This window comes from Pelecanus crispus, chromosome 7, assembly GCF_030463565.1.
Source record: "Pelecanus crispus isolate bPelCri1 chromosome 7, bPelCri1.pri, whole genome shotgun sequence".
NCBI classification, from domain to species: Eukaryota; Metazoa; Chordata; class Aves; order Pelecaniformes; family Pelecanidae; genus Pelecanus; species Pelecanus crispus.
In genome coordinates, this window is record NC_134649.1 from 6,969,165 (window position 1) to 6,985,496 (window position 16,332).

The window sequence follows — 16,332 nt, forward strand, 5'->3', positions numbered from 1 at the left end:
AGCAAGTAGAAAGTTCTGAACCTGAGCTAGCAGAGTAAATAAAGGCTGTTTTAGTGGAGACTTTTTGCTCACATATGACACTCACCTTTCAGTAAACATGCTGACTTTACATGAGCAATGTTAAGGCTGAAACAAATCAGCATATTAGGCTAGGACAAAACACTACATGTTTTACATATTTATTAACACTTCTCAAAATCACAGCACTGCCTTTAAAACAACAACAACAAAAAAACACCTGAAACCAAGCTAAGCTTGACTGCAGTGTAGATGTCACAATTAAGATTAACAGATTTAATTTTCATGAAGTGGTGGGGGAAGTGATCAAAACTCTATTGATGTTATTGGTACCAATGTAATCCTTTATTGCGGCAGTAGTCAAATTTATTAATAATTAATAGTGCAGGGCTGTTTTTTTAAATCAGATTTCTGGGATTTTGTAGTTATCCCATTGCTCCAGCTTCATTTTCCAATGAATGCTGAAAAAAAATGGAAGGGACATATTCTGATATAGGGTATTTTTATTGCTATCCTTAAACAACCTGAGAACTTCCTGGTTGCTTCAGACTAACCTCTAAGTCAAAGCACATCTTAGTTAGTGAAATAAAACTAAAAAAGAATAGGCTTTTTTAAAAAAAATATATTTGCTCTGTAGCTTCTATACTAATCCCCTTTTATTTCAGATCTCGTAAAGTATCTAACTCCTTATTTAAAAAAAAAGAAAAAAACAAAAATAGACCCACAAGAAGTAGAATGCTTTAAGAGAAACCCCTCAAGGTGCATCTGTCTCCATCATAAAACCAAAATGTTGCATTACCTTCAAATAGGAAATTTCTTCCAGTTGTCAAGATTTCTGCAACTAGTGTTAGATTAGCGCTGAGAGAACCAGTGAATTAAATTAAAAATAAAATAGTTCAAGCAAGAAAAAAGAAAACCTGCCAGAAAAATCTGACAAAAGCCTGCGTGCCAGAGCTGGCTCATTCATGGGGGTCCATCGCCACCTACAGGATTTTCCTCCTCTTCAGAAAACCTGCTACTCCTTGTCACACAGGATTTGCCCCAAAATGAGGATGGAGATTTTGAACTGATGTTAAATAACGTAGGTTTGCTGAAGTTAATGGAGTTACAGTGATTTAAACCACCTACAGACATGTCTTTACTTATTCCCTCATTTTAGAAGAATCAAAACTGCCTATATGTTTCAAGGAAATGCAGTGTTCTAAGCTTACATCTGTGTTAAAAATAAAGGATTTGTCTTTTAAAAAATAAAAAAAAAAAGAAGAAGAAAAAACCACAAAATACTGATAGGGTTGCTCCACCAATGACAAGGGAGATAATAGTCAACATCTACAATCTTTCTGTAAAACTAAGTGCTTTAAAGTACTTTCTAAGAGGTGCCAGGTCAAAGTAATGTGAATAATGAGACAAAACCAAGCAGATCCTGACTGAAAGAAAATCAATACACCTGGGGTTCTGGGGGAAAAAAGCACATACTAAGAAAGTAAAGGAATTTTTACTTTTAATGACAATTTCACTTCCTAATACATACCTTTTTCCTAATAGATACCATGGGCTTCCTACCTTTTTTTTTTTTTTTTTTAATTTGGGCTGAGCTGTATACCTTTTTCCATACAGCTTGCATAGTGCAAATCCATGCCAGACTTTCGGAATTTTACATATAAGCTTCTCAAATTCTGGTATTTCCAATAGTGGTGGGTAAGTAGCTTCTCTCTCATGCTCCTGTTTAATGATTCTCACACAGATGCAGCTTCATTAAACTTAGAATACTAATTTCATCTTTGTTTATGTAATTTCTAATCTATGAATACAGTGAAATTTCAGGAAAGGCAACAGGCAAATTAGGAAAATAAAAGTGACTGGATCCTGATATGGACTATCATCTCGTTAGGACCAGATAAGCTAGCAAATGGTTACAAATAAATTGCTCTTGTTTTTCAACCTACCAGTTAATTGATAAGAATTACAAATTACTGCTTTCTCACAAATTCAGAAGATGCTCAAGACATTTAATCTGAAGTTCCTCTAAAGAATCTAAAACTGCAAAAAGAAATACACCACAAGAGAAAAGCCAGCTTTCAGGCAGTGTGCACTTCAGTCTTTCCCACATTTTTTGTAGAAAATTCCTAACGTCAGGATGTAGATTTGTAAGGTAACACGTAAGAATCATGAGCTAAATTCACCTTTGGCATATGCAAGTTTTGCAATTCCATCGAGAGTAAAGGAACCAGTGCTGCCTTTATAGATATTGAATATCTTTTTTTTTAAATAAAACAGTTAAATAATAGTCAAAGGCAAAAAAAACATAGTCAAATGCTAATCTGTGATTAGTCTCACAGCTAGGAGAACACAGAGTATCGGCCAATGTGTGGTTAGAAACAGCAGTTCAGCAATGTTAAATATACAAATAAAACCAGCAACAGGCAGGAGTACAATTTTACCCTGCTGGACAAAGTAAAATAAATACAAGATATGAAAAAATATATAGAAAATGTTCAAAATGGCATAAGATCAACAATAATCTCTTACAAAACTTCGGAACTTCAAAAGCCACAAGACATTATATTAGGAAAAAAAAAAAATGGGCTTCATAAATCAAACAGCTAAAGTACAAAACAATATAGCAAACTCCAGCCAGACCACAAAGAGGGTTCACTCTTCATAAACATCAGATCAGGCAGCTAAAATTATTACCAAAGCTCTCTTGTAACTGTCACCTGTGGTGGGTATAATTACAGGCTACTGCTGCAAGCACGCCCACGTCATATGGCAATAAAAGGACCTACAGCTTGCCAAGACCAGGCAGACAATGGAGAACATACACCACCTGACGAGAGCCCAAAAAGATCAGCCAGGGAGACTAATAAAAATGACAGCTTCAAAACAAATGACAAAGCTTCAACCACAAAAAAAAAGGCAATATCAAATTAGCTGGAAATGCAAGCGCCGAGCAGAGTTCTCCAACAGGTCACAACTCGAGCAGAAAGCCAGTCAGAACTGTTTGCAGATGCATTTAGTTCAGGTTTTAGCTATAAAGAGCCCTTTTTCATTAGGCTTTTTTTTTTTTTTTTTTTTTTTTAAATTAGATAAAATGTTTGCACGTTCAGGCTTGGCTTTGTGGGCTGTAATCAGATAGCCAAACAGATGAAAATTACAAATTTCCAATCCAGTTCTGGAGACAGACAGATAGCTAGATAGATACATTTATCTTAAGACAGGCACGTTCTAGGGATACATCTATATACTATAACAAAGCTGAATTTCTTTCTCGTTACTTTAATTATTTACTCACTGTTGCATACACATTCCTGCTGACCAGCTGTACAGAGGCTTATCCTCCAGCAGATCTGGACTTTTACCTGAATACTTTGACTATAAAGTTTAACACACATAACCAAGGTATTAAAAGGCTTTATCATCAAGTAAAAACAACGTAATGCAATTAAAGAGTGAGATGCAGGGATTTGGGTCTCTCATTACCACATGCAAGGGAATCATTCCTATGAGACACATGCAAGTTTTGAGTACACGACACAGAAAGCACTACCATTGCCCAAAAATATTAGCACAGCATAGACAAATTAAGATGAAGCTCTCCAACCCCTAAAGCAAGTGACTCCTTATATAGGGTGCCTTGTTAAGCAGGCCCATGGGAAATTAATATTACTCCTCGGATACAAAATACGGTTTTGTTTTTATTTTCATTTTGGAACATTTCACTGGTAAAAAGCAAACCCCCAAAACCCCTGAGCTAGAAGCATAAGACCATCTATCCTTTTTAAAGTTAAAAAGGATATTTGTACTGGTCTCCCCTCAGCTCGCTCTCACCCCGACTCCAAAGCTTCAAACTTTGCTTCTTAAATCTTGTTTATCATGTTGTTAAGCTTCTAAGTGGTTATTTCCCTATTAACTTTGTCCTTTTTTGTTCTTGCATTTTTGAAAGAGCTGGAAATAACATGTGTTTACTTTGCTGTGTGTCTCTCAGCATCATCAATATCACTGTTGCTATTCCAGGAATTTTAACTGCTGCAGCAAAGCAAAGCCTGGGATCTCAAACTTAAATCGTATTCCCCTCAACCACAGAAGAATCATATTGGAAATGTAAAAATTGCTGGGAGAAGGGTAAAACCATCTCCTTTAATTGTCTAGAGAAGCCTGTTTCTCATCTCAGCAGTTACTTGCATGTGTCAGGTAACGTGCTCCTAACGGCTTTGCATGCACAAATGGTGAATTTTCACAGGCACTGCCATGAGCAGCGTGGAGGAAGCAGGATGTAAACGTTTCCTTCGTCATTAAGAAAATGCTTTTACTGGGGTATAATAGCTCGAAATAAAAACATACCTCTGATCCAGCCTTTTCACTGGAGTTCAAGACAATAGTTTTAAAGATGTGCCTTTGCCAGGGATTTACAGAGGGAAAGAAGGGAGGAAATATTAGGGGCTCTGAAGAATTACTTACTAGGTCAAATTCCTGAAACCCTGCCTTTCACTGCTCCTCCAGCACTAGCTCTAGCCTTAAATACAAACAAATTTTTGTACCAGAGTGTTATTTTACAGCTCCTCTATTTAAATAGGAACTGCATTCGTCCCTTTGCCGACTGCTTCTTTAAAACTGTAGCAAAACACAAGCTGCGAATGGGCTGAGAAAAGCCCTTAGCAAAAGCTCTACAGTAAAGCAGAAGTAAAGACCATCTCTTTTGCATTAATACTTTTTTTCTTTTTTTAAAGCTTTTTCTTTTTCCAAGTTCCCTATTCAGTGTTTGAAGAATACTCATTCTTCTCTCTTTAGGATTACATCTATTCATTTTATTTAGCTTTTTAATGTGGAGACATTTTAATCTGCCATTACTTTAATGCTGTTCCCGAATAGTTTGGGAACAATGATTTATATTTCATCTTCAGCTATGAGGATGAAAAAAAAAAAGAGAGAAAAAAGACCGTACCCTTCTCATCAGTTACACATGTAGTCATGGCGGGGTGGTTTATGCTTTGTATCAGGGAACTGCTTGTTCAAAATGAGCAGACAATTCATGGGGAGAAGAAGAAAGATTTTAGGGAAGCTCATGTGAGAGCACATCTTCCTTCCCCACTCTATAGAAAAGCAAATTATTACCATCTACTGGTAAATCACGAGCAAAGTCTCAGTGATAATTATCCTCTATCCTCTGCTTGGTTGGCCAGAGGTCCATTAGATACTTGGTGACTCTGTGTCTGTCTTAAGTTGTTTCAATTTCATAGCTGTTACTGGTCTCCCTTCTCCACAGATTCCTCATATTCCCTGTTGAACTTTTGTCCCAAGAATTTCCCTTTATTGATCTATAACTCCCCTCCCATCAAGGGGGAAAAAAAAAAAAAAAATCACTGTGGTGCAAAACAACGCATGAGTTAAATTGGATGTTTTACCCGTATATTGTTGTCACGTCCAGGGTTGAATTATGCTTAGAACAAACAGGACTGGAACATTTTGTGTTTTGCTTGGGAAAGTCTAACCATAACAGGCAGAAGACACTTGTCCACATGCAGAGTGAAAGATTTACCCCAAGTAAACTCTAGAAGGCTTAGATTTTGAGTTAACAAACATCTTTCCTGAGGGAAAAGAATATTTCCCTCTTACTGATATGCAATTAGCAATTTTAGAGGACACTGTCAACAAGATAATGGCTTTTTGCTTGTAGGTCATCAGTATAAATATAACGCAGCTCCACAGGGATTAAAAGTTGTTCGTCTAATAAAATGGTGTCTCCTCTATGACATGAGCTTAACTGGGCTGAGATCCAGCTTCCATATCACAAGCCTAAGTGGCAACGTGTTAAATGGCACACTCGGCAGAGATGCCCAGAAGTTCATGAGCTGCAGAGTCGAACCTATCTCTCTGCTGCTATCCCAGATTAGGACTGAAGCAAAGTGGCACAGTAATGCACATACGTGCATCCTCACCCAGCTTGCCCTGTGACTCCTCAGGCTTCCAGTTCCCACAGCCCAAGAGGACAGCACCAAAAACCAGGACATCCTCCAGCTCTCTCTGGATTTAAAAAGCTTTGGCGATCTCAATGGAGAAGGGTGCCAAAATCTCACCTCTGCAGCAAGGAGCTCAAAAGCTTAAGTTTGGGTTTCCTGCTGCATCCACAACCCCCACCAGCTCTGCTGGGCATCCAGAAGTCCCAGGGCTTCCCTACTCTTGCATCAGCTGGCTTTTTGGGAAGCCCAAACTGCTCCAAAATGATCCCACATCTGTCATTTTCCCAGCTGCCCACCATTAAATAACTGCAGTCAGTTTGACAAGAAACTCCACATTTCCAACACATTACGTTGCATCACCACAGATTCCTTCCTTTCCTCCTGGTACTAACCCATCATAAAATAATTATCAGACACACTGCAATGTCACTGCAAAATAAATAAATACTGCCTGTGCATGCTGCATTCCTTGTCTGGCTGACCCAGGCTGCCAGCTAGGGCTGAGCCTGAAAAATAGCTCCCACCTGTACCCATCCTGGCAGCAGCCTTGATTAGCAAGAAGCCTAAACCTGATATAGTGGGACATGCTGCCAGTAAAAATGAAGTATGTTGGCATGGGTGAGTGTGCAGGGACCCTGAAGCAAATCAGCAGCGAGCACTGCCAGTCACACCAGAGGTGCTACGGTGGCTGGTTTCCCATCATTTGCCTGATCCTGTCAATGTCTCTTGCAACTATCATGCAAACTTTAAAAAAAAAAAAAAGATAGTAAAAATTCCAGTCAATATATCCTTTTAATTTGCACCAGATTATAGGGGGTTTTTAATGCAATTACTGTAATTTCATTAAATGACATAATTACCATTAATGCAGAGAAAACTGTCAATAGAAGGTGTAATTATGATGTATAAAATCACAAGCACAGTGTGCAATGATGCATAATTCCTCATGAAAATCATTCTGTAACTAAAATTAACTTTTAAAATATTTTTAAAATACATACTGTACAGTAAGAATGATTCAGTTATTATGGACTTAACTTCCATGACCAGGGAAGAAGGGGGAGCAGAGCAGGCAGGGAGCATTTGCACGTGGAAGGAATTCCTGGTCAGAAATTCAGTTTAAAAGTGCATCACAGAGGTAAGAACACAAGTTTTCATATGCACAAGTGGGAAAAACAAACAGTTTATAATCATGCAGGTATACAACATGACTTGTGAGCAGACATTCCTATAGGCACATTTCACCACCCAGGTCCAGCTGTTTGAACACCAGTAACACAGTATGGAGGCAATGTCTCAATGGAGAAAGGTGTGACAAGGGAAAGGAGGGATGGGAACCAGGCTAAAAACATGACATTCACCCTGGAAACCAGGAGCAAATTGTCCAGGGTAGGATATGGAGAGTGTCAGGCACACGAGCAGAACCACAGAGGCATGTACTAGACTACGTTTCTGGGTATCTTTAAAATAAAGACCTTTTTGAGAGTCACGTTTCAGTCAAAATGCAACATATTGGGTTGAATAGAGATAACTATATCAAAATTAAATAAACAGACTGGAAATCCTGAAGAGCTTTTTGATCTTAAAAATCTGCAAATCCCCCCAAATCGTGAATTGATGGAGGAGAACACATGGACAAAGTCTTTTAAGATCTCTCCTGGTATATGAACACTATTAACTCTACAGCCAACATTTTCCACCTGTGGGAATATTCCTGATATTCCCAGGCAGGCACGAACATGTGTCCCCATTTTTCACACCAGACCAATGAAGAAATGTACACTATAAAGAATGCAGAAAACCCACGTGTGACTGTCCTCCAACCCAGGATGTTTTTTCTAGAATTTGTGTAAGGCAATTTGCACCAAACCCTTGGTGCGCAGGGCAAATATCACCAAAAGTGAAATTTTGCTTTTCACCTCACCTTCCTTTCAACCCTCTTTCCAAAGCCTCTAAACTTGAAAAAATTCTGATCAGTGTCCTCTCTGCCTATGCAATTAAGTCAGGTTAAAAGTCATCAGAATAAAATTGCAGAATGCTGCTGAAAAAATATTATTTCATTTTTACAGCACAGAAAAATTAATCTACTCACATGTTCTTGGATTTTCTCCTTTCACCATTACAAACTAATAAAGAAATTTAGCTTGGGATGATGTATCTTATCAATGAGAAAACATGGTGACAGCATTTTTCTTATTTACTTGTGTCCTGCCTGTGCTGTCCTCTGTTTCCTCCCTCTTTATCTGTCCCTCTTTTTCTCTTGTGCACCCAGAAGTAGCAGCTAATGTCCTTGTCACACACAGGAGCTGTCAGTGTGAATGGGGAGGGAGGTGCACTGTAATGAAGACTTTAAACAGGAAGGTGTAAGATAGGTCCTCGCCTATTGCCATGCTCTGATGATCTCACAAATATTTTCTTCTGTCTGGCAGTGATTTTTGCCCGATTGCTTAAGAAAAGAAGGTTCACATGATTATACTGTTTACTCGTCTTCCTCCTTGTCCCTCCCTTTATTCCCCCTTAGAGGAAGGGGCATGGGCTACCTGCAGAGGGAAACCAACAGCAATACAACAGGGGAGATGTGTCCTAAAGACCACCTCATCTCTGGGATTATAACAGTGAAGACATGTGGAATATGTAGAATATGGTCACAACAGTTACGGCCAGTGGCCCAAGGGACAACATCTGTAAGAAAAAAACAGGGCATTTTACAGTTTGTGGGCCTGGCTGGCACTTAAGCTACCAGCCATGGTTTCATGAACCCAGCTGAGAAATGGGTGAGAAGCTTTGTGCATCTTCCTCGCCTCTGGTGTTCAGGGTCAGCCACAAGCGGGTCGTCAATAAGGACAAATTTAGTACAGGCTAAATTGATACAAAGCCAGGTACTGAAGGTGTCTAGATGTTGCTTACTGAGGAATGATGATTTTAAAAACGCAATATTTGGTACACCTTTTATTTAACCTGTTAAAAGTGGATTTTCCATACAGATTGGGGCAGGGAGGGATGCTACACGTATCACGCTGTGTATGTATTTTCAATACTATGAACGCACACGCTGGAAATAGTGAGAGATACACACGTAATTAGCACTTCATTTTTAAGTGCCAGAGTTGAATTATTTCCATGTGGAAAAAATCAGATAGACTTAAATTTTGGTTTGTAGAGGAAACCTGCAGCAATTATTCTTAGAGTCATGTATTTTTATTCCTTTCCCACTACCCACTTTCTTTCAGGAAACCAGGAGTATTATGGTATCCAGTAAAGATGTTAATAGTCTGTAAGTTGTAACCTGCTCAACCTCCTTTTCACTAGGAATCAATTCCTTTTTCCGTAGACCCACTTTCCCGCCTTCTTATTTTTCTGCCTTTCTGCCACTTCCAAACTTTTCTTAAGTCTAGAAAACTAAATCTCACAGCTGTAACTTCGTAAGTATTTTGGTGCAAGATCTCTTAAGAGGAAATCCCTTAAATATGTGCTTAGATTCTTGCTGTAGAGTGATGGTAGGACACTGGCACTGGGATTTTACATATGTCCCTCCCTTTCCAGCGCCAGCATGCATGGACCCTTTAATTCCCTTGTGCACAACTGTAGAGCTCCTTTGCACAGCCATACCTTCTTCAGCAAGGTACCGGCTGCTCTGCTCTCCACCAGCTCTTGAACCATTAACTTTAGATATGATCTAAATAAGCTTCAAGCAACAGGAAGAAAAAAAAACACAGAAAAAGCCCTCTCATCCTACACACTCTTATGTGCCAGTCATCCCTCTAACCTGCAGGGTGAAAGACAGCTCCCCTGTCTTTGCTCTGAGCTTCTTTCAATCAGGGATGGTCCACTTTACTCATCTATAGCAAATACACTGTGAAGTGTTTTCCTCAAAAGAACCTTTGAGAGACTTATAATTCACAGACAGTAAAAGGAGGAGAAATCTTGGAGATGTGGCTGTTATTTTGCTTAATAAACACTCAACTCAAAAACTTTCTTTCTGCATGCTGGACCACCACAAAACGATTTTGCAACCTTTAATGGCATGCCAGACATTTCAAGCATGAAGAAAATGTCACACCGCAGAATAAAAAGCAGGCAAAACCTTTTTGCGCTTGAATGGATTATGAGAAAACTGCAAATGGGGTGTTTACTACCAAGAGGAAAAAGGAGAGAGCTGAAAAGTGGGACATGCAGGTGGAGAACTTGGCTTTTTGTTCGCAGAGCACAGCAGAACTCCCTGACCAACCTTTTCCTTTGTTTTTGGTGGTGTTTCTTTTTTTTTTTAAAAGCAACGTATTATTACCCTCAAGAGAATAGATTTGCAACAGGCGATGTCAGCAGAGCTGCTTACGTGCCGTAGGGACACGGGCATAGCAGGCATTGATAACCTGCAGCAAAGTGCGCCTCATTGCAATAGAAGATGGAAGGGACAAGACCCATCAGCTCATTGAATCACCCAAATCAAAGGCACCTCCCTGCATCACCCTCTTGGCCACCACCTCCCTCCCTTCCTACCACCCAGTTGCCATCTTTTAAAAAAAAAATTTAAAAATCCAGAGTCATCACATGGTCACAGCATTTACAGGGTGGCATCACCCACCATGGACATGGGCATCCTCAGTGCTCGGTGCAGGTTGGTGAACACCTCTGCACCGAGCAAAGAAAGGCTATTCCTGAAGGTCTAATTTCCATGCCCATCAGGCCCAACGTGGCCCAAGCTGCCTTGAAACCCACAGTCCTGCGGTCATGTAGCTACAAAATACCAATAACAGCAAACGATAAAGGGCTTTACGCCAGTGGAGAGGAACAAATGGTAACACTCGAGATCTTATGTCACTTAGCCTCATGCAATAAAAGAAGAAATCCACTTACCGCAAATGCTATCACGCTCTTTACCGTGGACTCCCAGAGAAAGCAGCTCCGAAGGAATTGTATTGTATTCCATATTGCCATGGTGATTTTTTTCACGCGATCAACATTTCTTGATAAGATCTGATAAATATTGAGTGGGAGGAGGGGAGGAGAAGAGGAGTTTAATCAAACACTCTAATATCCTACTATTGCTTCAGAAACAGGGATAATTTAAGCTACAAATGCATGTCTGGGCACACATTACAAATAAAGCCTCTATTTCAGAGACACAGTCCAGCTCCTGTCTGCCTTCTGATTACACCCAAACCTTCCAGATTTTCCTCATCCCTTAGAAAAAAAGAAGAAAAGAAAAAAAAAAAAAAAGCAGCACGTCTAAAGCACATCTTGATGCCAAAACTAAATATAACAGTAACACAAAACTACCTTCGTTCCTCTTCAATTCTCAAAATATAGCAATGTCTCAGGAAAAGGGCCAGAGAGAATGTAATCAAAACACGGAATCTCTTCTCTACATGTTTTGGATTAGTCCATAGAAATAAATAGGGAATTTTACCCTTGTCATAGTGCACCTTTATTTAAGAAAACAATAACAGCCATTGTTCTAGAATCCTATGGACTTTTTATATAACTAATTTAGACCTGGTTTCTTCCTTCCCAAAGAAGGGAATAAGGCTCTCATTGAGCTTTAGGTGCTGCGAACTGTGCAACATCCACAGCTATCATCTTCTGCACTCTAAAGCACAAAGCAGAACTACTGATGCAAACTAGATCAGAAAGCAATTTCATGTTAACACAAACAAACCTTTTGATATATACAGAAATACACAGAATTTACATGTGTTTGGTATTTTATGCATAAGTAGGTTTTATGCTCACAACTGTGCTACAGCAACTCAAATCTTTCCAAAACAAATGCAAGAACTTAGCCCAGAGACTAGCTTCACCTTTTTAGAAAATTTGCGGTTCTCCTCAGTGAAGCGCTTTTCTCGGGGCTTGAATGTTCTAATACTTGCTTTTACCTTTAAAAAAAAAAAAAAATAGAAAAAGATGTCATGTATTTTTAAATGCACTATTTCAGCTTTGTATCACCAGTGTTGATTAGGAATTTCAGGATCTTTCACTCTTCTCAGCCTCTCTCCCTGTTTTCCGCCTCTATGCGACTTACGAGGAGCTGCTAGGAAAAATGTGGATGAGTTAAGTTGGGCAAGGCTGGACTCACTTCAGCAAGAGCAGAGCTGCAGCACAGCCCACGAAGGCCTTAATAAATAGGATTTAACTCAGTGAAAGGCTGTAGGGCATAAACAATTGGGACTGACTCACCCACCTAAAAACTAAGTGTGCCAGGTCCATGCCCCATTAATTTTCCTGTCAACACCCTGGGAAGAGAACATCATGGGTCAGCTTTTTGCGGAGGAAGGAGGTGTTAAAAGTAATGTATAACAATCTAAATATTAAGCCCTTTTTTGCCTGTTGCAAATGAAGCCGTGGTATACAGTAATCGGCAGCTCCTTCCTAAGGCAGCTGTGGTCACTGTCAGTCCAAAAATGCCCCTGCATCCACCTGGAGGGGCCACCACAGAGCTCTGATGTCCCAATACTTCTTCACCAAAGGTGCAAAACACCCCTCCACCACCAGATGCAATCAGGTTGGGACTTTTTCTGTTTGGCTCCTAGTTTTTAAAGCATCATCCCTCACCCTCGTCCTTGCAGATTCACACATTTCTTACTCCAGAGATAAGCAAAGAGAAAATATTTCAACTTACAGGATTAAATAGGACATCCAGCTCCAAGTAAATTACTCCTTTTGAAGCACGTTCCAAGTCTTTATTCTTCAGCGTGTAACAACTTTGTTTACCGTTTTTAATCTATAGTTTGGGGGGGAGAAAAAGCATCAATATTTTCTCAGCTGTAATTCACAATATAATTTAAAGACACTACAAACAAATAGATAAATAAATCGCAAGCACAAAAAAAAACCCCTCCCCAAACCCTGATAATATACTTGGAGCCTGAAATACAAAATGACCGTTGGATTAGAGACCTATAAAATTGCAGATTAAATCTCTTATGGTCCAACTTTAATTTACAGACCTTGTACTTTATAGTAGAGCAGCGCACGCAATAACCAGTCTGAAAATTCTGCCCTGGAAGCCAGTGAGTTGATGGGAAGTAATCAGCCTCCGTTATTACAGGTTTAAAATGGGATTTTTCTTCCAAAGTTCAGGAAAAGAGCCACAAACAACAACTTACCTACCTATTGCATACTCCAGTACACGAACCCACTTCTTAACGCTTAGTTTATTGCAAGGCTGTCAAATTATTACCCAGGAAACAAACGCAATCCAAAGAAATTAATCAGCTTAAGTGGAGCGAATACTAATGTAACAAATGTTCAAAATTAACTAATTCGTGTAAAAGACTTCTCCCCCCACCCCACCTCTGAATTTCAATACCGTTTCTATGCTGTAGACCGCCGGTTGGCCCTATCACATTAAACGTCTATTAAAAAAAAAATAACCAACAAAAAAAACCTCCCTCACCATTTTGTAAACTATTTGGCTCAAATCAAAAGCATGCTCTCTTCAAAAAGTGATGGCAGAAATGTATTTATTATACACAGTAGGATATGTATTGATTAAACATTTGGCTTTTTAGGAAGCAGACCAGTTAATTCTAAACAGCAGTAACATAAAAACCTGCAGCTTACCAAAAAGCTACATTCAGGGACTGCAATGATCAAAGATTAAAGATAACGGATGAAATTTGGGGGCATGAAATTGCAACCATATTTAAAACGGCTATTGCTGCTTTGGCATTTAGAAGAGGCGCTCATATAAACTACGGTAGAAATGAGTAAGGTGTGGGGGAAGCATAATGGGAACCAAGTGATTTCACAAGACAAGAGACAGGTCACTTCCCTTCCCAATGTTGCTCTATCCTTTCCTATTCTGTACCAAATAGCTCGTCAAAGGGTAGATGGGTTCTCTGGCTAACGGTTGAAAGGGAAGAGGACTCATAAAGACCAACTTTGCACCCTCTGAGTGTCCAGCTAGGAACTCCAGCTTTTATTATGTTCTCATCCAAAACTTTGCTTAACAGAATGCCGAGTTATGCAGACATATGTGGAATTTATTTAATAAAAATAAATAATAACAGTAATAGGCACTGCACCAAACTGATCACAAAGCACCTCTGCTTTCACTGCAAGAGAGTTCATGTAGGGTTGAAGTTGGCAGCAAAGGACACTGCAGCTCCCAAGAGAGGGGCAGGCAAAAACCTTTTGCAGACCAGCAGGCTCAGGTAATCTGCAGCCCCAAAACAGAAGAGCTGCTGAAGCGGCTAGCCCCTCTTCTAGGGCCAAATGAACTGGCATCAGAAGGTCCTCAGGCCAACTGCCACATACAGTATTGTTGGCCCATCATAAAGTATTCTGCTATTTCAACAGTTTGTATTTCCTGCCCTCAATTAAGGGCAAAAAATAATTTTGCTACTGGATAAAAACAAAACAAAATTTATTTGGAAATTAAGGATTTTGTTCAATTTCCCAAACTAAGTGAAAAATGGATTTACTGATGGTAGAGCTACAGGGCCAGGCAGACTTGGTTGGCAGTTGTTATCCCTTTGGTCCAAGGGGATGCCACCGGCAGCACATTTAGACCGAGCTTTGGTTCATGGACTCTCCTGCAAAAGGACAGAAGGTATGTTGTTCCCAGTGTGTCTGCAGAGATGCAGGTGTCCAATACATATCACAATATCATAATTCTGGGTTCTCCATAGTTATTAATTTCGGGGCTGAATTTCCTTGTATTTCAGTTACACATATTTCTCCTAACATTTCTTCCTATTACCCTAGGAGCAACAACTAGTGGGAAGTTGCATCTCACATTCCTTGGGATGTACTTCTTTCTTACATCTTTCAAGAGCATAACCAACAAGGAAAAAAATGTCACATGCTGCTAAATTGATAGAAAAAGGAAAAGAAATGCTGTCACTACTGAGAAGGTCTGAGTCCGATATCACAGTATTCTGCACTCAAAAAATGCTTCTGTCTTTGGGGAAAAGACTCTTCATTTTAAGAGCTGGAGCTGAATCAAACATTTTGGGTGTGTCTGCAGGTGTGTTTGTACAGTAAGGTTTAAATCAGCAACAAAAAACTTCCACCTCTGTCTTTGGAAATAGGGATTGTTTGTTGCTTGGGAAACTTTTTTAAATGGTGTCATTATTGTTGTTGCTGCTATTTTAAAATTGAACAGGGCACAAAGTAATGCAGTGCAAATACTGTTTTACAGTCAGCTTCATTTGGCATCTTTAATTTTAAGTGTTTGACTTGTCTGGTAAAAGATGTGCAATTATAGCTCAGCCTAAGACTAAACATTCATACAGATGTCCTAGCTTTTGACCTTCTTCAGAGGAAAAAAAAGCACAAGAGAGAAGAACAACTGGCTACAAAATGGCATTTCTCCACTGCATTTTCATTTGGATAAAAAAAAAAAAAACCTGCAAAAAAAGTCAAAGAAAAATATCTCTTGCAGTTTTGGCAATGTGCTAAGCCAGCGCGGTTCAGCAAAAGGTGTAGGGTAATTCTAACACCCATGACTGCATGGAGATTAGATCGGTGACATGTCTCAACTGTGCCCAGAAGAAAACATCCAAAATAGCTTTTAATACTCTACATTTTCATTGCATGCTGTTCTTGGGCCAGAGTTCAGATTCTGTTCAACGTCTCCCTCAACCTCGAGAGACAGCCAGTCATATTAATTTCATTTTGGATCTATTTTTTTCTCCTCTCTGGGTAGTTTTCTCTAGTCTCTGCTGTTCGCAAAGACTGCTTAAATGCTTTCTCCAGCTGTGGGAAAGGTGACCAGCCAGGGCTGGGGTCCTAGGATGAACCTAAATGTCAGAAAGATCAGATTTCTTCTATCACCCAAACACCTTCTGCTATGTACCTGATCTCACATGGATTTCACTCAATGAATATTCCTGATAGCTGTCTCTAAAATAGGTTCTCTTTCCTATGAATGTTTACATCTACTTATGGGAAAAGGGAAGGAAAGGATTATTCAAAAGAAATGTGAAAATATCTGCAGGCGAGGTCCTTAAAGAGACATAATCAATATTCTTCCTTTACTGATGATCTTTTATATCCTCACTGAATAATAATGCCTGCATTCTCTGAAAGTTTCTTAATAGCATACGACATACTGGAGCTCAATCACCAACCAAGATGGCCCATAACCAGATGATTAACATGAGGACAGTAGTGCCTACCCCACCAACATGCTTCATTTTGCAAGGTCACCGTCAGAAAACCTCTGAAAAAGTGTCAGGATTTTCATCCCATGGGAATTGCTGATATTTGGGGCATTTCCCTGTTCTAAATCAACACAGAAAGAGAAAATACCAGTATCGATATTTTCACAGAACAATTCATATATTCTATGTCACAGTCCCTTCTCCATACAGCACCATGCACAGGAAATTATCAGTTGGAAGAAAAGCTAAAA

General features: G+C 39.4%; 1 protein-coding gene across 4 annotated transcripts in view; it reads right to left on the reverse strand.

The window, feature by feature from the left end:
- The window catches only part of MCTP2 (multiple C2 and transmembrane domain containing 2), a 104,903-nt gene that overhangs the window by 33,866 nt on the left and 54,705 nt on the right, over positions 1–16,332 (reverse strand). For all 4 annotated transcript variants that reach the window (XM_075713584.1, XM_075713583.1, XM_075713582.1 and 1 more), the window contains exons 14-16: positions 12,592–12,693; positions 11,774–11,848; positions 10,830–10,949 (exon numbers count right to left, since the gene is read on the reverse strand). In XM_075713584.1, the coding sequence (XP_075569699.1) occupies positions 10,830–10,949; positions 11,774–11,848; positions 12,592–12,693 (297 nt within the window). The remainder of the gene's footprint in view (positions 1–10,829; positions 10,950–11,773; positions 11,849–12,591; positions 12,694–16,332) is intronic.